This window comes from Alosa pseudoharengus, unplaced genomic scaffold (assembly GCF_046254945.1).
Source record: "Alosa pseudoharengus isolate Yale_2024_CS ecotype anadromous, Long Island Sound unplaced genomic scaffold, YU_APseudo_1.1 YU_APseudo_1.1_scf_19, whole genome shotgun sequence".
Classification (NCBI taxonomy): domain Eukaryota; kingdom Metazoa; phylum Chordata; class Actinopteri; order Clupeiformes; family Clupeidae; genus Alosa; species Alosa pseudoharengus.
Genome location: NW_027468657.1, coordinates 9,973,177 through 9,994,349, shown reverse-complemented (window position 1 = coordinate 9,994,349; position 21,173 = coordinate 9,973,177). Strand labels below are relative to the sequence as shown.

At 40.3% G+C, this 21,173-nt stretch overlaps 1 protein-coding gene across 1 annotated transcript in view; it reads left to right on the top strand.

Annotated features, from left to right (window-relative positions):
* Positions 1-252: 252 nt before the first annotated feature.
* The window catches only part of LOC143132845 (cadherin-related family member 2-like), a 54,062-nt gene continuing 33,141 nt past the window's right edge, over positions 253-21,173 (top strand). The window contains exons 1-14 of the mRNA XM_076292669.1: positions 253-332; positions 3,446-3,655; positions 4,129-4,197; positions 5,849-5,852; positions 5,923-6,048; positions 6,230-6,373; positions 6,559-6,634; positions 7,111-7,229; positions 7,321-7,488; positions 11,499-11,654; positions 12,304-12,465; positions 12,721-12,782; positions 13,034-13,280; positions 13,411-13,650. Of these exons, the coding sequence (XP_076148784.1) occupies positions 253-332; positions 3,446-3,655; positions 4,129-4,197; positions 5,849-5,852; positions 5,923-6,048; positions 6,230-6,373; positions 6,559-6,634; positions 7,111-7,229; positions 7,321-7,488; positions 11,499-11,654; positions 12,304-12,465; positions 12,721-12,782; positions 13,034-13,280; positions 13,411-13,650 (1,863 nt within the window). The remainder of the gene's footprint in view (positions 333-3,445; positions 3,656-4,128; positions 4,198-5,848; positions 5,853-5,922; positions 6,049-6,229; positions 6,374-6,558; positions 6,635-7,110; positions 7,230-7,320; positions 7,489-11,498; positions 11,655-12,303; positions 12,466-12,720; positions 12,783-13,033; positions 13,281-13,410; positions 13,651-21,173) is intronic.

Genomic DNA, 21,173 nt, shown 5'->3' with positions numbered 1-21,173 from the left:
GGAGATCCGGTTGTTAATTGAAGCTACCTATGGCAAGTTGCATTGCAAGTTAGCTCTGGGGTAGAGGACAAAAGTGTGTTCAGGAAAACGTCTACATTTCAGACTTTTTCATCGCCGCGAGAGTTTAAAAGATGCGATAATTCAAAATCCCCATGTTATTTTCCCATAGGAAAAATCGCCAGATACCGGATGTCAAAGATGGCTGCTTTTTTGTAGGCGAACTTCAGAGGTCTATTGACCCTGACTAAGTTCATGTCCTTCCGCTTCCTGAGCATCATCATCACCCAGGACCTGAAGTGGGAGCTTGAACCCCAGTGCCTGGCCCAGAGTGGGTAACCGGGAGAATCGGGAGAATTCCCGGTGGGCCGCTTCACTTTTGGGTCTGTCGGGGGGAAAATATTGACATTTGCCACGTTAAACTATCTTCTCTTAAAGTAGGCTACACACGTTCCACATTCTATGCATAACACCGCAGCCTCTGCATGGGTTGTTCTCCCCTCCCAAGAAGAGTTGGTTGGGTCCATATAGCTCGTCTTTTCTAAAAAGTTTTCTCAGATACCATAGCCGGGCCGTCCCTACCGTAGTGATAAGTGTCAGGGAGGATGGATGGTTGAAAGAGGCCATGAGGGACTGAAAAGGCCAGGTAAAAAAGACTAAAAGTATTCGAGGAAAATGCTGCCAAATGTGCCAAGCTTCCAGATTTTTTTTTAAGGTAACAGACATAAGTGGCAACTGGTAAAGAGAGATAGCCATGATTATTAGCGACGTAATTATTGGACTAATATTGGACGTTGTAGCAACCTATTCACAAGCATCATATTAAATTAATTAAAATGTTAGCCTTTTTGTATCGTCCAATATGGCGATTCATAGACTTTGCAAATATTATGAAAATATTGATAACAAAATTCAAGCTTGATCTCATACAGTAGGCCTAAAAACAAAAGTAGCCTCTGAGCAACCAGTCCCCCGCTGAAAATGATGAGCCCATATTAGCTAGAGGGACAAGTAGCCTAGAGAGGATAACCGTATGAATTAATATGAAATGTTGTTATTTAATGTAAGAAAGAACAATTATTTAATGTAGGAAAGTACACGTATATGACAGCTATATACCTTGTTTGCTCAGAGGTGGGTGTAGTAAAGGAGTGGGCCTAAATCACCAAACAACAATATGATAGCTGACCCATGCAGAAAAACATGTAAACAATATAGTTCAGTATGCCTCTTTGTGGAACTGTGAGATATATTTCAAATGCTTTAGTTCTTTCTTCCTGTTTTTGTTAACTTATCAACCTATCCTTGTGGAATATTGGTACTAATAAAAACTACAGGATTTTAAGAGCTGAACTGTTGCTTTTTTTATCCAATTTCCACCACCTCTAAAAATGTGGGCCAGTCTTGGGCCTGAAACTCCAGGGCTGAAAAGTGGCCCCACTCCGGTCCTGACCAGTGCCCTCACTAAAAAGGTACAGCAGAGGATGTACTTCCTGCAACAGGTGAAGAAATACAACCTGGCAAAGCTAATGATAGTGCTCTTCTACACTTCCATCATCGAGTCCAATCTTCACCTCCTCCATCACCATCTGATATGTTGCGGCCTCTGTCAAGGACAAGCACAGACTACAGTGTATCATTCGCTCTGCTGAGAGGGTGATTGGCTGCTGTCTGCCATCCCTCCACAACCTGCATGCTCCCGGGCCCTGGGGTGGGCAGGTAGGATTGTGGCTGACCCCTCCCACCCTGGACACACTGTCTTTGAGCCACTCCCTTCCGGCAGGAGGCTGCGGTCCATCAGGACCAAAACCTCACAGCATAAACTTATAGTTGTATTAGTTTCTTCCCGACTGCAGTTGGCCTCACCAACAAAACCCGGGTCCCCCACTGTGTCTATCACTAACTCTTTATCTCTTACCTTGACCACTGACACCATACAGTCACGCCGCACTAATAAGAGATATGTGATTACATATCCCTTCCACTTTGTTGTCACTTATGTTTGTCTGTCTCATTTTGATATGTTGTATATTTATTGTGTTATTGTATTTTATGTACTTTAATTATGGTATGTCATGCACCTTGAGACCCAAGCAAATTCCTTGTATGTGGAAACATACTTGGCAATAAAACCTGATTCTGGTGGTGGCCCTACATGGGTTAACCCAGATGAGCTGATGATAGGGACTTTATGGGCCCACAGGGGTAACCCAGGTTTAACCCAACTGGGGCCTAATCTCCCCAGATGGGCACGTTATGGATGTCATTTATAGGGCCCACTTGGGTAACCCGGGTTTAACCCATCATGGGCCAATGATCATCTACATCTATTTGACATTAGTACCATTGGATTTCTTGCCACCCAATATGACAATTTGACTGCTGGAAATTCAATCCTAGGTAATCTTGGAGATGTGATCAATAGTCAGATAAGGCAAACCATTTGTGTTACCATAGGAACGACCTTATTATGGTCTGAGTGCTGTGTTGTGCTTGCCGCAGGCTAATGTGATCCCTGCCTAAATGATCTTGTTGACGGGAGGGCGCCACTACTCCAATAAAACTCAGATGATTTTATTCCGACTTTGTCGCTGTCGTCGCTGACTGTGAAATCGGCTGAAATCATAAATGGTCAATCATATATGAAATCATATATGGTCAGAGCTGCCAACCCTCACGCATTTGATTGGTGTAAGAGCACGTGGAGCCAATCAAATGAATGAATCTCACTCTCAATGTGTCATTCAGTTGGCAGCCCTGTATGGTAAATGCCTGGCATAATTTGCGTGTTAAAAGGGTCTTGTTCTTGTGGTGGTTCTTGTACTTTATTTCACTTGTTTCACAGTTGTGTGTTTTATTGTGATGACACATTAATTGTGTATGTTGTTTTTTTGTTCTTGTTGTCGTTGTATGCTGTTGCAATTTCTGATTCTGCCTGACTTGGAATGTCCCCCCGCCTCAGGTGACAGTCAGGCCACAGGGCTGTGTCCTGAAAGGATGGCATGCCTCTTCTGGTCTGCTGTTGGACCAACAGTACTTTACATTTAACATGTTATGAATATTAAGTAAAGACATTAAATGTTATTTAATGAGCGCTGAAGTATAACTGAAAAAAAATGAAAAAGAGCTTAAACCAATAGTGTCAAAATATTGGGGCATTTGTCGGCAACCAGCCAGCGCACAGCCAGAAAACAGCTAAGCAAAACGCCAGCGGACGGCCAGATCTGCCTCGAGTGGGCCGCCAGCCTCTGGGTATCTGGGATGTGTGTGTGTGTGTGTTTTGCAGCCATTTACTTCTACAGCAAAAATATGCTTATAACACGCTATTGGTCAATGGCACAGGATATCCCGATTAGGTGGTGGGTGTAGACTGTTCTGCTGACCGCAGTGGACGAGTGCTGCTGAGAGGACCATTCTCTTATCTTGTCTGTGTGCTATGTCGCTTTAGGAAGAGATCCCATGCCAGCGTTAAGCTGCTTTTCTGCGCCTATGAGAAAGTGAAGAGGCTCAATCAAGGCACTCACACTGTGTTAATGATGGACGTTTACAGCCGGGAGACTGTAATCAAGAGGGCTGCATCAGGCAAAGGTCTACCTCTGCCCACAGCTTCTCATTCAACAGAAGGCATCTGTTCCAACAGCATCAAATTTGCTGTCAGGTACGTCTCTATGGTCAATCTCATTTTCTCAGGGAAAGAAAAGCTGCCTCTTCTCTTCGGGTTGGTTTTGTCCTCTGCCATTATCTTTACATTTACATTTAGTTATTTAGCAGACACTGTTATCCAAAGTGACTTACCAGATAACATGTCTATGTCATCAGTATTTAAAAATGTTCATCATGAATGGTTGTGTGTATGTGCTTGTTGTGAATACTGAAAACACATTTGAAACGAATCAGCTGTTAATTAATGGAACCTAAGGAAAAAGTTTTTTTTCTGGCTTTTAGTCACTATTTAACAAAACCTCAAAGGAAATGTTTGCTAGTACAATTTACCAGTTCAACTATGGTGTGAATTGATTAAAATAATAATATATATAATTAATATAATAATAATATAATAACCAATAGATATACTGAAATAATTTGAATATGTGTAAAAGTGTACTGAGTAGTTTTGTTGTGTATCCACAGCACTACAGGCAGAAATGGGCCAGGTGACAATGATATCCTTTCTCCTGCTAGTGACTTTGACTGCCAAAGGTGAGATGCTTTTTCTAATGATTTTTTATTACCATATACATAATTGCTTGAATTAGTTAGGTTGTAACCATAGACTGTATATACCGTCTATGGTTGTAACAAATCAAGTTTACCGTCTTGAAATTTGACATGTGAAAGCAGTGAAAGTGAAAGAATTTTTGTTCCAGTATGCTTGTTTCTTTTTTTTTTGGGGGGGGGGGGGCTTTTTATGCCTTTAATGTGACAGGATAGTGGGGAGTGACAGGAAGTAAGTGGGAGAGAGAGTCGGGGTGGGATCCGGAAAGGTCCACGGGGCGAGAATTGAACCCGGGTCGCCAGTGTATGGTGCAGGTGCCCCAGCCAGTTGCGCCACGGCTGGGGCAGTATGCTTGTTTCTTAGTTGATGTTTTTCATATGTTTCTCAGTCCATAGTAATACGGTGCCAGATATTACTACTACTATTCCTATCATTCATCTTCGTGAGGATATCCCTGCTGGTGCGTATGTGTTCCTAACGGCAGCCATTTCAGTATGTTCTGTCCTCCACATGTCGTATCATTCATACACTTTAAGTGTTATAAACATGGTCCATGGGTTAAAACTGATTTCTCTGAACAGGTGATTTTGCATTTCAAATCAATGCAACGGATGCCGATGGGGATACGCTGGTATATGGTCTATCTGGGTCTGATTCTAACTTCTTCAGTGCTGACTCAGGGACCGGGACGGTAACAGTTACATTTTGGCTTGACAGAGAGGTTAGTTTATATTAACCTTTATATAGGAACATCATTGATGTTATACATCAAACTTTACAAAAACATCTCTGAATGTTGATTTCATACTACATGTTTTATTGTTACTGTTTCCCCTGTAGGCGAAAGAAGTGCTGACATTCGATGTAATAGTTTCTGATAATATTTCAGTAAGTCTTCATTTTGCATCTTTTTTTATTCTTTTCCAGTGAGTAGTAATGTTTATTTTACCTTTCTAATGCATTTAAATACTTTCAGGTGTCAAAGTCAGTTAATGTTATACTAATTGATGCCAATGACAACTTCCCAATATTCCAAGGAACACCATATAATGTACGAATTCCAGAGGTAAGTGATTTGAGAGTGATGTGTCCATACAAAAGCATACAACTGGCTCAAAACTAAAAGTGGTACTTTAAAAACAAAGACTGAAGATAAATTGACCATTTGCAACAATGGAAGTCCCTTGAAATCTAACTGCACTATATGACTCCATTTGCTTCATGCCATTTTCAATTTGACCTGTTGGGACCACTGTTGTATATTTGATGTGTTAATGCAATATGCTGAAACATAAGCAGGTGAATTCATAGATAAACTATACACAATGTTTAAATGTTTTGTAAATGTTGAATCTTGAAGATTAATATGGCTTAGGGAAGGAAAGCTGAAGCATCATAAACATGGCCCTTATAACCATTTACTTTTACGTGGCCATTTTTTGATATACTAACTCTAACCCTAACCCATTTTAGAAAAAAGATCCATACAGATAACATTTACTTTGGATAAAGGTATTTTCTAAAATCTTCTTTGCTACATCCCCGACAGAATACAGCCATTGGCAGTTCTATTTTTCGTGTAACGGCACGTGATGCTGATTCAGGAACTGCTGCATCTGTGTCCTATTCTCTCAGTGGGGTAAGCCATATTTATGAAGATCTGGTGACAGTTACTAATTGAATCATTCAAATGCCAACTGATCCCAAAGGTTTCACCACCTGATGGAGAAGGTCTCTTTGCCATTCAAAGTCCATCCACGGGGGTTATCAGTCTGACGGGAGAGCTCAGCTTCACAGAGAAAAGCACTTTCTATCTGTTAAATGTCACAGCAAAGGTAAATGTGAAGATGGCCATGACCTATTATCATACCCTGTCTCATTTTTTCAGTTTTGTATGTCTTCCAGGAATGCTCCATACACAAATTTCCCCTTAATGTAAAATAAATCTATAAGAAATAGTATATAAATCTCAATATATCTCATTTATATGTGGTATCAATTATTTTCATTTACAAGGATGGTGGCGGGCCTCTTGGAGATAACTTCATCATCCAGTCGAGTTCAACTTTCATCTTTCTTACCGTGGAGGATGTTCCAAATTTGGACCCTCAGTTCATTAATCTTCCCAGCACAGCCACTGTGGCAGAAGGAGCTGATGTTGTGAGTGATTTAACATTCTGTACCATGAAAATGATGATAATGAATGTCCCAAAACATTACACTCCGGTTAATCAGAACAATTATGTTAATTAAACAAACAAACAAGCAAACAAATAAATAAACAAATAAATAAATAAGATATGCTTGAAACGCGTGATGTCCTCCCTGCCATTCTGGTAACCTAGGGAACAGAGGTGTATACTGTGCGAGCCAGAGACCCTGATATAGGCGTCAATTCACCAATACTGTACAGCATTACACGTGAGTGAATTGTCAATCATTGTATTGTCATGCGTGCCGTGCCCTGTAAAATTGTGTATTGTTAAAGGGAGAGCTGTTCTATTGCTGCATAGTGCTGAGTAATATAACTTAAAATAGATTTGTCTTATTTCACAGCCTTACCTTGGTGAAAATAAATTCAAATTAATTTATTGTGTATTGGACAGTTTCAAAATATCACTTTGATATATTGGGGAAAATAATCACCTGTCAAATATCATAATCTTTTAAAATATCATTGGTTCACAAATTTATCAAGAACAGGATAATATTATCACAACCAATCACAACTAATCAAACCAAATAAATCTTTGTCATAAATGATGGTATCTGTATATTTCCTATTAACTGCCCATCCGTAGGAGGTGGGTACCATAGACTGTAAAAAATACCTACAAGAGTAGTAGAGGTCCTCTCCATTTATGTGTATATTCTTCAACCATATCCTCCTATCTCAGACTCCTCTGTGGATGGCCTCTTCCAAATCGATCCCACTAGTGGGCTCATTACTGTCCGTTCCTTGTTAGATCGGGAGCAGTATTTGGATTCAGATGGAGTTGTCACTCTGGAAATAGAGGTATCTTCCACAGGCTTCTTCTGTTTTGCAAAACATGAATTTTCCATTCACCCCAATGCATGTGAGTCATTGGAAATTATTCTTCCTTTAGGCAAAGGAGACCATACTGGATGTGAATAATGTTAATGCAGTTGCAAACAGTGAACTTCAGATCATTATCACAGATGTAAATGACGAAATGCCAAAGTTCTACTCCTGCACCCCAGAACCCTGTGCGATTCAGAATACGTTCACTGGGAATATCAATGAGCATTCAGCTGTTGGCCTATGGAGTAAAACTTGTGCCACCTTAAACCGAATTTGAATATGTTGTATTTGCATTTGAATTGCTGAATTTGAACAATTGTATTGGAAAACCGAATTTGAATAGTATATGTTGAAACTGAATTCATTAGATTGTAACTGAATCTCAGTCAACTTGAAATTGAATATAATATTTTGAAATTGAACTCATTTGCTCTGATACATAAATTATCCTGACTGAAAATTTCGCTCTTGGAACTTTCACATTCAGTTCTCAAAATTCAGTTTCAAAACGTGAAATTCAATTTCAGTCTACCGAGACAAAAACAGCTGGTAGCTAAGGAAGAGCAATCGAGTGCAGAGCTATTGTGATCGCGTGACTAGTGCCGAGCGCGAAGCAGAGCATAGTGTGGGCACTTGGTTTGCATGCTTATTAGATCTGCACACACGATTCATAAAACACATTCCGATTGTAGGCCTACTGTCTCACCTACCGTTTATGTAATTTTAAACAAATAAAACATTTGTTGCAGTATTATTTCAAACTTCTAGCTTGTCAATCCTTGAAATACAGAACTAGCCTAGGCTACCCAGCCATCAAACATCGATGTAACCTAGGCCTACTTACCTACCGTTTTTGTAATTTTAAACAAATAAAAATGTTTTTGCAGTATTACATCTAAAACTTCTAGCCTGTCAATCCTTGAAGTACAGAACTACCCAGCTAGCCATCAAACATCGATGTATGGTCTTACCTACCGTTTTTGTAATTTTAAATAGGCTAAAACATTTTTTACAGTATTACATTTCAAACTTCCAGCCTGTCAGTCCATACAGAACTACTCAGCTAGCCATCAAACATCAATGTACTGTCTACCAATTGCAAACTTCTAGCCTGTCATTCTTTAAAATGTCATGGGCATAACTTTCTCTCGTTTTCGTTTTTCCTACTCAACTACTGCTCTATTTCTTATCCTGGACTGCCACCTACTGGATAGAAAAGGCAACAACCTAGTAATTATGTGAATAAAAATCTACATGTTTGAATGACCAAAAAAGGACAAATCATTACCGTTTTCTTACGTTTAAAGCCACTCTTGTAATACTATGATGTGTAGGCTACCTTTATTTGCTTCCAATTACATATGGTTATGGTTACGCTTTTGTCCAAAGCAACATAAATACAAAACAATATAATACTTAAAATTGAACAGGGAACAAATGAAGATGTTGGTCAGACTATAATAAAGAGAATAGCAATAATAAACAACCATGTCAATTCAATCAATAGCCTAATGACATAAACAATGAGAAAAAAGGGAAAATAGTAATAATAAACAATAATGTACATTCAGTCAATAATATAATAAAAATAACAATAGCATGGTAAGACTACATTATGGAGAATATCAATAATAAACAACAATGTCAAATTAATCAACAGCCTAATGAAAATGAAACAATACTATACAAACCATAAGTGTTAATTCAAGTGCATGTTGAACAGATACGTCTTTAGACCCCTGTTAAAAGACCCAAAACTATCACAGGAACAGAGAGCACTGGGCAACTCATTCCACCAACATGGAACCACTGAGGAAAAGTCTTGAATTTGACCTATGTCTGGTCGACACAACAGACACTCTTCAGAAGACCGCAGTGGGCAGTTGGGGATGTACGTCTTGATCATTGAATTAAAATAACAAGGAGCAGATCCGGTCAGTGTCCTATAGGCCAAAGTGAGAGATTTAAATTTAATTCTGCCTAATAGGGAGCCAATGGAGAGTAACTAGGAGAGGAGTTACATATGTCTTTGGCTGATTAAAGACCAGGCGTGCGGCAGCATTCTGAATCAGCTGTAACAATCTTACTACACAAGCAGGTAAACCAGCTAATAGTAAATTACAATAGTCCAGCTTGGAGATGACCATGGCCTGAACAAGAAGTTGTGTGGAATCCTGTGTCAGATAAGGTCTGTTCTTCCTTATGTTGCAAAGGATAAACCTTCATGATTTTGCAATTGCATCATATCATATCTAATATCAGCTGATTACACACATAAACTAAAATTTAGATTGCCCATACATTTGGAAATCCATTTGGAAATCCATCACCACCAATGGCAAACAAATCAATTCCAGAGAAAACAACAGTGGACATGTTTATTAGTGTGTAAAGGGTTTTACAATATGTGTTGCATCTTGCAAAGATATTTATTAAGAGAAATCAAGCTTCGGTGTCCATGTCTGATCGGTGCCAGTCCATTGTCCTCAGTCTATCTCACTGTCCACTGTTCATTGAGGCCTCTCAACCTATGAAAATAAAACCAACAAACAATCAGTGTTTAGCTTAAAGGTCTACTGTGAGTCTTTCTCGTTAATTGTTTATTCATCTCTGCGCAAAGAGGTCTCATAAGCATCAGGCAATCAGGATACACAAGTCTGTGCACCTAAGAGACAATCAGTTGTTTCTCACACACACATTCATACCTTGGATCGTATACATCATAATAAATATCATTACACCTTCTCTGCACACACACGACTTGGTCAATACAATGAGTTAATTAAGAACCAAGGACATTTCTATCGTCATACAACACATTATTTGCAATCTACACACACATTACTGAAACAGAAGTATCAAGACAACACACAGTTAAAGTATAATAATTAGGTTATTGTAATATACTGTGTCTATTTCTCAATAACTTTTACAAAATCTGCATGGAGTCGATGAAGAAGCATAAATCAGCCTGTAGAAATACTGTTAAACTAGGGTCTCTTGAGTCTTGATCGATCATATTATCGATATAGAACATATTCAGTTTGAAACTCTTAGAAGCTAGCTAGTTACCATTTGCTAACAAAGTTATCGCAATCCAGTTGTCTGGCAACATCACGGCACGAAAAAATTGCCCCACGTAGCCTTAGCTAACAGACAACACAACGATGAAAAAAGCTTAACTAGGGGGACATATCCAGTTTTCCATGAATGATACTGTTTAACCTGAGATTGTAACGTGTTCTTACAGGCCTAAAAGGCACAATGATATGACAATGACCAATCATATTGTTCTATGAAAGAGTAACGTTATAGTTTTTTTTTTTAGCTAGGTGGTCCGTGAGGCTATTTTTATTGATTAAGTGGTCCTTGGTCTGAAAAAGTTTGAGAAACACTGGTCTAACTGGTTCTGAATTATGGAAAAAACTTTAACTTAGTCGATGAAACTATGCTGGCTAGCCAGCCAGCGCTAGCATATAATGTACATTATATACAAAGTAACGTTAACAGACATGGCATATGATATCAACTTACTTGGACGTTTTCTGATGTGCCAGTCGCTTCCATCTCTTCTTTCTCTGTTCGACACTGTAAGGAGGTTCAGGAGACAGCTTGCTAAGAGGGTGCTATGCTCTTTGCTTCGCGCTCGGCACTTGTCACGCGATCACAATAGCTCTGCACTCGATTGCTCTTCCTTAGCTACCAGCTGTTTTTGTCTCGGTAGACTGAAATTGAATTTCACGTTTTGAAACTGAATTTTGAGAACTGAATGTGAAAGTTCCAAGAGCGACATTTTCAGTCAGGATAATTTATGTATCAGAGCAAATTAGTTCAATTTCAAAATATTATATTCAATTTCAAGTTGACTGAGATTCAGTTCCAATCTAATGAATTCAGTTTCAATATATACTATTCAAATTCGGTTTTCCAATACAATTGCTCAAATTCATATTCAAATTCATATTCAAATTTGGTTTAAGGTGACACAAGTTTTACTCCATATTGGCCTCCCTGTGTTGGGCATAAATATGAGAGTGATAGACAAGGATAAGGTTAGTATTCAGTTTTATTAATAATTTTGCTGCATATATAAGCTTACCATAGATGGCATACCTCAAACCTCAAATAACCTTTATTGTTTCCCATCTTTTTCTTTCTTTAATCTGAATACTGAAATTAGTGGCATGCTTTTTCTCATTTGTTTTTTTTAACAACAAATGTGTTTAATTTTACATTTGTCAGGGTGACAACAGTAAATTCAGCCTAAGTATTGACGGCCAAGGCAAGGATGCCTTCTCTATCTCCCCAGTACTCGCCATATCAAGTGCCAATGTCCAGATCCTGATGAGGAGCCCTGCAGACGTTGACTACGAAAAGACCCCGTCCATTACGTTGACGGTGAGTGTTTTGAGCCAGTGGCTCCTGGCACGCACAAAAGACACCCGTCCATCAACACCAATCCCAGCTCTAAAATGGGTTGGGATTTCCACTGGCCAGAATTATCCTGGCTTAAAGGAAAAGGGGCTTTGCGTATTTAAGACAAGCAATTGTGAATGAGATCAATTGCACACAAAGGGATTATTACCATCAGGAGGGGATGTGTGATGACTCAAACCCAGAGGTGTTCAAGAAGTCTTTTGTGAGCAGAAATGCCAGTCCACATGAAGTACAATCCAAAAGTCAGAAGCTGATTTGGAGGTCAAGCACACAAGTCAGCTATACAGACAGGTCAAAGGTCAAAACTGTAAAAAGACACCACATCAAAAAGGATAAGATTTTACGCGATTCACACAGTAGTACAAGACCCTGACTTTCAGCTGTTTCAAACAATACCTAAGTCACATGGCACATTAGCTCATGGCTAAGTCTGAAACAGTCTGAGGGGAGGCTGGGCAGAACTGAAGTGACCATGGCTGAGATGGCTAGTTAGCACTAATAAGGTGATAGGATAGGAAGAAGGAGAAGAGAACAGAGCACTCAACATGTTTCTTTGTTCTCTCTCTCTCTCTCCCTTTCTCTCTTCTCTCTCTCCCTCTCTCTCTCTCAGGTGATTGCTGTGGATACCAACAAAGAGGAGTTCAAATCTACAGCCACTGTCACCATTGCAATCAACAACATCAACAACAACAGTCCCAAATTCCAAAATGAGACCTACAAACTAACAGTCGAGGAGCACAGTCCAGCAGGAACAGAAATAGCAATCATCACAGTAAGTCTAATACACTGGCAGCAATTTGTATATTGTGGTCATATGACGATATATAGCTTTGGTTCTACAGACCACTCCTTGACACACACACGTAATTTTATGTCATCCAAAATGAACTATTTTATTGTCTGATTAATGTATTCTGCTATTACAACATCCTTATTTTATTCCTATGCTTACAGGCTAATCTTGAGTATTTCTTTTAGTCTGTGAATAAAGCGCACCATGTATTAAATATGGCTGTTTGTTTGACAGGCAACTGATGACGACAAAGACGATGCTGGGAAGATTGTGTACCGACTGCTTCCAGAGAACGTGTAGGTTCAGTGTTCTGTACTGTATGGTAAAAGGCAGACATTTTGGAATGATGACTAAAATTCAGATTCATTTAACAATTAGGGCACATTTTAGCTTTCGTTCCAAAATATGTGAAAAATATTCCTCAAATCATTTCTTTTTGTTATTTCTGAAATAACATTATAACATTAACATTTTCATAACATACAACATTTAACATTTCATCTGTGTATCCCTCTGAGGTGTGTTGCCTGATTTCTCTTTTCTTCAGTACGGAGTACTTCACTGTTGACCCCGCAACAGGGAAAATCACAGTTCGAGATGGTGACAGGCTGGACAGAGAGGGTCAGAGTTTTTACACTGCCACGCTGCAAGCAAAAGACCAGGCCAACAACACTGGCACTGCCAACTTGGAGATCACACTCCTGGACAAGAACGACAACGCGCCACAAATCAGGGAGACATACATCGCTTTTGTCAAAGAGGGACCTGGTGTGGTCTTTGAAATGAAAATCCGGGTACGTGACAACTTTATCCTGACAGTGAAGTATCACTGTGACCTCTTAAATCATTTGGATCATGATGACGACAATGAAAATTATGTTGCTGATAATGATGGTGGTGGTGATTGTCTTATTCTTTTGACAGGCTACTGATTTTGATCAACCTGACACAGACAACAGCAAGATCGAGTATCAAATTGTCCCAGATGAATTCAGTAACTATTTCAAACTTGACAAGGACACTGGTGTTTTAACTTTGAATGGGCCTCTGGACAGGGAAGCTTTGGACCCAAGTTTAAACGGAGTGATTGAGCTAAATGTGACTGCTTTTGACAAAGGAACACCACCCCTTGGGACTTGGGTCAAAGTGGAGATCAATGTTGAGGTAATGATAGGATTATGTGCCTGTTCACTTCATTTTTTAGTATTATTATGACCGCCGCTAGCAAAGCTAGCGAAGCGGTCATATAGGGATTGTCAAAGTTTTTTTTTTTTTTTTTTTTTTTTTTTTTTCCCGTCATCTACTTCCTGAAATTTTGGTCAACGATACCCGGGGCACCGAAACACCAGGGCACATGAAATTTGGTGGGTATGTAGCCCCACTAGACTTTTACGGAAAAATTTCGTTTGGTCCCCGGGGGCCACTCCCCCTCCGCGCTGGGCCCCCCGAAACCCAAAAAATGCAGTTTTTCCTCAATAACTACCTGAACCGTGGCACCGAGGATGAAGAAATTTTTATGGTATGTTGGTCTCAAGGGCCCACATCAACTTAGCCCATAATCACTCATTTGTGATTTGCACCCCCCCGGTAAAAAATGAAAATGCAATATCATTCTGCTTTAATCGCCCCTCTCTTCAGTAAAGACGTTCAGAACTGCACCAAATTTTATGTGTATGATTAACCTGACATTCTCTGGGGGTATGCCAAGTTTCGTAGAATTTCATCCATGGGGGGGTCTAAAAAATTAAGTTATGTGTACATTTAGTGACTCTACACTCATTGGCCTGTAGATGGTGGTGCACACATATACACATGCACACACACACACAGGCACCCACATACTATCGGTATTAGAACGGCCGATACATAATTACAAATTCAGTAGGATTAAAAGAAAACCAAAATAAATATTCATCATCATCATCATGGCTGCATTTCCAGTATTGGCGATAAGTAGTCGTTTGTGAGATAGGTGAACTAGAGAATCGTATCCACACACTGGATCAGATTAGCAAACAGCTAGTGGCAGAACCTTTGGTAAATTGTGTGGATGCACCAGCCGACTGCACAGTTAGCGCAACCATGACAGCCCCCTCGCAGCAAGGGGATAGTTCTTGGGTGACTGTTAGGGGAGCCAGACCCAAGCGAAAGCAGCCCGTTGGGCCTGTTTCGCCTGGATCGATCTAAATCCAAACGAAGGAAGCCCACTGCTAACCACCAACCTATTCATGTTTCTAATAGATTCTCCCCCCTAGCTAGAGAAACCGAGAAACCTGCTACTCTGGTCATTGGCGCTTCTACTATACGAAACGTGATGCTAGCGACTCCATCGGCCATAGTAAAATCGATATCTGGGGCCAGAGCTAACGACATCGAATCAAATTTGAAAGTGCTGGCTAAAGCTAATCGTAAATACTCGAAAATAGTTATCCACACTGGCACTAATGACGTCCGATTGCGTCAATCGGAGATCACCATACAAAACTTTATCTCCGTGTGCAGGTTCGCGCAACAGATGTCTGACTCTGTAACTTTCTCTGGACCCATACCCATTAAAAGAGGTGATGAAATGCTCAGCAGAATTTCGGACCTCAACCGATGGCTGTCAAAGTGGTGTGCCAATAACAATGTGGGCTTCATAGATAACTTTAGCTCCTTCTGGGGGAAACCTGGACTGTTGAAAAGAGACGGTATCCATCCCACATGGGAGGGTACTGCCCTCCTTTCAAGGAACATAGACCGTCACTTAACCGAGGCTAGTTCCTGACGAACCAGAGATCCAGGAAGCAGAGATAAGGTCTTACACAGATCTCTGCCGTCCTAACAGTCACCCAGGTATACAGGGCACACAAGGCCAAATAGAGAGCGTGTCTGTACCAAGACTGTCAACTCTTACTCGACCCACTAGGGGAATTATTCGTAGCAATCTTATTACGATAAAAACTTCTTCGGTGAAGCAAATTCCTCCAAAAACGCAACTTACACTTGCTTTACTTAATATTCGATCACTGTCAAGTAAAACTGCCTTGGTTAATGAAATTATTACTGACAATCATATAGATGTTATGTGTCTTACTGAAACCTGGCTTAAACCAGATGAATACCTTCCATTAAATGAGTCTACACCTCCCTCCCATTTGAATTATCATGTACCACGCCACACTGGCAGGGGAGGTGGAGTAGCTACAATCTATCTATCTAGTCTTCTCACATCTCCCAAGCTCACACACAAGTTTAAATCTTTTGAAGTTCTAGTCCTCAATTTTTTACCGCCAGACTGGAAAACTAATCAGCCTGTAACTGTGGTCACATTGTACAGACCCCCTGGCCCCTACACTGATTTCTTAGAGGAATTTTCTGATTTCCTTTCTACTTTAACTATCCAAACAGAAAAAATACTTATATTGGGTGATTTTAATATTCATATGGATAATGTGCACGATTGTCTCACAATTGCATTTCAATCCCTAATTGACCATGTCGGGTTCTGCCAAAATGTTAATTCGCCCACGCACCGACATAACCATACTATTGATCTAGTCTTATCATACGGCATAAACATAGAGCAGTTAACAATCTTGCCACAACACCCGACCTTAACTGACCACCATCTAATTACTTTTACAATGACATTACAACATGCAGTACCCAATTTAGCTGAATACTACAGCCGCGGCTTATCTGAAAAAACTAATGCAGACTTTCTAGAAAAAATTTCGCTTACGCTTGCCCCATTCCGGACTCATGTAGTAGGCCTATCAGAAGGCCCATTCCTTAATCCAGCCGAGGTCGACTTGTTAACTGATAATGTGATGAACTCATTACGCTCAACCCTTGATTCAGTAGCACCACTCAAAAAGAGAATGAGAAAACAAGTAAGGCGTGCTCCATGGTATACCACACAGACAAAAACACTCAAACGAACAGCGCGTAAACTTGAACAAAAATGGCGTACCACTAAATTGGAAGTTTTTCGCCAAGCATGGAAAGATAGCCTTATCACCTACAAAAAAGCACTCAACGAAGCCAAGTCAACTTACTACTCCTCGCTGATCGAAGAAAACAAAAACAATACAAAATTTCTCTTTACCACAATCTCCCGCCTGACGAAGAACCACACCGAAGTAACCGAATCTATCCCTATTTGCCTAAACAGTAATGACTTCATGAACTTTTTCAATGACAAAATTGAAACAATTAGAGATAAGATTAATATCCAGTCAGTCTCACCAAATATTTATACTCCATTGCTGAACGGTAGCGAAAACATAATTGAATCACAGATGAGACGAACAACGTTGAATTCATTTACACCTATTGACATATTAGACCTCACTTCCACAATCTCTTCATCAAAATCTACAACTAGTCTACTAGATCCTATTCCTACTCATCTTCTGAAGACTGCTCTTCCTTTGTTGGATAATGCTTTGCTCCAGATTATAAATAACTCACTGCTATCAGGCCATGTACCACAGTCGTTTAAGTTATCTGTCATTAAGCCATCCCTCAAAAAGCCTACCCTTGACCCTAACAACCTGGCCAACTATAGGCCTATATCTAATCTCCCTTTTTTGTCAAAAATACTAGAAAAAATAGTGTCGAAACAAATTGGTACCTTCTTGCATATGAATAAAATCCAAGAATTATATCAGTCTGGTTTCAGAGCTCACCACAGTACTGAATCAGCCTTAGTTAAAGTTTTTAATGACCTCCTCATCGCTGCCGATAATGGACATATATCAATATTGGTCCTCCTGGACCTCAGTGCTGCCTTTGACACCATAGACCACAACATACTACTCCACAGGCTTGAACATTCGATAGGCATTAAAGACTCAGCACTCGCTTGGTTTAGATCATACCTTTCCAACCGCAGACAATTTGTACAGGTTCACAATGAACCATCTACCCAGACTATGGTAAAATATGGGGTGCCTCAAGGCTCAGTACTAGGGCCCCTGTTATTTTCTCTCTATATGCTTCCTCTAGGCTCAGAAATTAGGAAACACGGCATTAAATTTCATTCTTATGCAGACGATACACAACTATACCTTTCCATAAAACCTGACGAATTGACTCCGTTAGCCAAACTTGACACATGTATACGAGACATAAAGACATGGATGACAAACAATTTCCTGCTTTTGAACTCAGATAAAACAGAAGTCATGGTTTTAGGTCCTAAAAAGATGAGGGATATCCTATCCTCATCACAGGCTACATTTACTGATCTCCGACTATCCTCATCCACATGTGTTAAAAATCTAGGAGTTACAATTGACCAAGACCTATCACTAAGTAATCACATAAAACAGATTACCAAAGTTTCATTCTATCATTTAAGGAACATTTCAAAGATAAGGAAGTCTTTATCCCTACCAGACGCTGAGAAATTAATCCATGCTTTTGTCACCTCAAGGATTGATTATTGCAATGCTCTATACGCTGGCTGCAATAACACCTGTCTAAAGAGCTTACAGCTTATACAAAATGCAGCTGCTCGCACACTCACTAGAACTAAAAAATATGAACATATTTCCCCTATCCTGGCATCTCTACACTGGCTGCCTGTTAGAAGTCGCATTGACTTCAAAATATTACTTCTAACATACAAAGCCATTAATGGCCAGGCACCAGAATATATTAAAGATCTCCTAGTTCCATATAACCCACCCAGACCGCTACGATCACAGAATACTGGCCTTCTTGTAATTCCAAGAATCTCAAAAACTACAGTAGGAGGCAGAGCTTTCAGCTATCGCGCACCCCTCCTCTGGAATAATCTTCCTACCTCAATTCGACTAGCAGACACCCTCCCTATTTTTAAGTCTAGACTTAAAACATACCTCTTTACTGCCTCCCATAGTTAGGTATGGTGCGTGGAAATTCACCCACCTCAGGGTTTTTTGGAATGGACCACCCTGCTGAGTCCTCGTGTGACTGGCACCCCAGTCGCACGTGCGATGGTGGTCACTGACCATACCTGCGCTGGTGTCGACTACCCCTCACCATGCCTTAGTTATGCTGCTATAGCATAGTGCTGTCATGGACTTTTCATGTGTCACGCCGTACAACCCCCCCCCTCTCCTCTCCCCCCTTCTCTCTCTCTCTCTCTCAACTCTCCCTCTCTTGCCTATTCCCACCATGGTATACTGTAACAATATATAGTACTACTGATTACTTATTGACATTAACCATTCTGATTTTCAGTAATACTAACCCACTCTACATCTCTCTTTCTTCCCCCTTACTGTACCTCACTTGTGAGGTATATCATCACCAGCCATCAACCATCCGTGTGTTGGCCCTCCTCTCACCCATCTCACCTGAAGTCCCATCCTCGACTGCCCTATTACTGCCCCCTATCTGGACTCCTGGCCCGTACAGCCTAGCGACCCACCACCAGCCTATGACAACTCTGCCTGGATTACTGGCCCATCCACCAACCCACCACATGCCCCTCGGAAACTCCCTTCCCCTGGACAATCCCAATGCTGGACTATTGAACTTTCTGTCACTAAATCAGGAATAACGAATTACCATAACGGATACGTAATCATCCCACCTCTTGTAACTTTCAGCTCAAGTGCTTAACACCATGTCTTATTCTCTACACCCGACTATCATATGCATTTGTCATGTATACAGACCTTACTGTCATGTACTGACCCTAGGCAGATGGGTCAGGCCCTTGAGTCGTGGATCTGCTCGAGGTTTCTTCCTATATATATCTCCAATTCTAGGGAGTTTTTCCTCGCCCCTGTTACCCATGGGCCTCTCTCTTGCTTTCCTTTTCTTCCTTTCTTTCCTTCTTTCTCTGATTGCCTACATTCTGTAAAGCGCCATGATACATGTGTTATGTTTTGGCGCTCTATAAGCACAATAAATTGAAATTGAATTGAAATTGAATTGTCCACTAGATGGCGCATCGTTGCAGTGAGACGTAATTTTGTTGGAAGTTAATCTTAAATGGGTTGGAAAGACACTATGCTTCCTACAAGGACAAGACTGTAGGCTACAGTAGTTTACCGCAGAGAACGTCTAAGGGTAGGATGATTTCTGCATGACATGTAATTCCCATTTCCTCTTGAAGCCGAAATAAATCTGAGAATGTTTATCGGACATGCTTGTTTTTTACTGCAGGTAGGCTACGTTAATCCTATCAATAGCAGAACGTAGGTAAAATAATGTTACCGTTAGCATGGTTGAGTGATGGAGGCCAATTTGATTATTGATGTATTTGTAGAAAACCATAAATGCGTTTATAAGCTACCAAGCAAATCGATAACAGCACTAATTGTATCTTTCGACTGTCATCTCATTTGCTTATGACCATAACCTAGGCTACTAACAGGAGCTAAGTGAGTTAGCCACAACACGTTCGCTACGTGATGGTTTTTAATGGAAAATATATAGGCTACCTGAAAGATAACCTGTCTATGATCCCGTGATGATCTACAATCTCCATTTAAACCAGATGTTTTAGAGCGCACGTTGAGATGTATTCAGGGCAGGGCTGTACCTACACATATTTGTTGCACGTGCTACAAAAATCATTCTTTGCGATGAATGATTTAGTACCAACGTTACAAGGGTCAGATACAGTTTTGCCTATGGCTATTCCGTGAGACTGAGGCGCTTTTTGTTTGTTCGAAGTGCGTGTTTAGGGTGTGAGAGGGGAGTCGATGTGCTTTGATTCCAGCTTGGTAGTTGTAGTCTATGCGATTAAAAAAACACGTGTGTGTGAAGTATCCAAACAATGATAACGCTTTCATTATGGCTGCTTTAGCCACAGACCTTGAGCTACTGTACAGTGGGTTGGGTTCCGTTTAGAAGTGTCCACTTCATTCGCCCTTTCCGTGATTCACAGCTACGTGAAATGTATTACTACTGATATGCAAAACTATTAACTTTTTCGCCAAGAGGTGGCAGCTTGATACTGTAAGGTGTAAGCCATTGGTTCCAACGGAGATTTTATTTGGGTCGCCAGCATAGCCCAGCGACAATTTGTGTTGTGTAATAGGCCTAGCATAGGGCCTACCTTATATAGCTTATAGTTTGTTAACAGTCACGGTTTTGTCATAACTCCCTCTATGCCTTTTTGCATTTAGAATAGCTCTAAAACCAGGGGGCGAACACGTCGCAGGGGGGGCGCCAGTGCGTGGATATCTCAATCGCAAAATTAAACAATATTTCTATCGGGCGCCTACCATGGACTAGGCTGGGTGAAAATCAAAAGATTGCGTCAAAAGATTGAGCTTAACCATTGACCTCATGGTTGCAAAATGAAAGGGAACATGAATCAGCATATTATTTGCACAAACAATAACGGAGAGTAGCTCTTCAACTTTGCCCGTTAAAATGTGTATGAACAGTCTCGCAACGCATTTCATGAAGGCCCTTTGGACATGTCAGTTATTTGCACCACTGGGAAAAACGGCATTTTGTTTTAGACTACTGGTATTTCATTTGTGCATTGACAATAAAGCTGAATATCATTTGAACTAGATGACTAAACTTATGCATATGTAGAAGAAGAAACATTCACAAAAATCCATGACATGACCTCTCTTCTTGATAGCTGTTGAAAACTGCATGGAACTGACAGGGATTGTTTTGTTTAATAATAAATAAATAAATACATTATGCTGCTACCTTCTGCTTTTCCCAAATACAATGTAGCC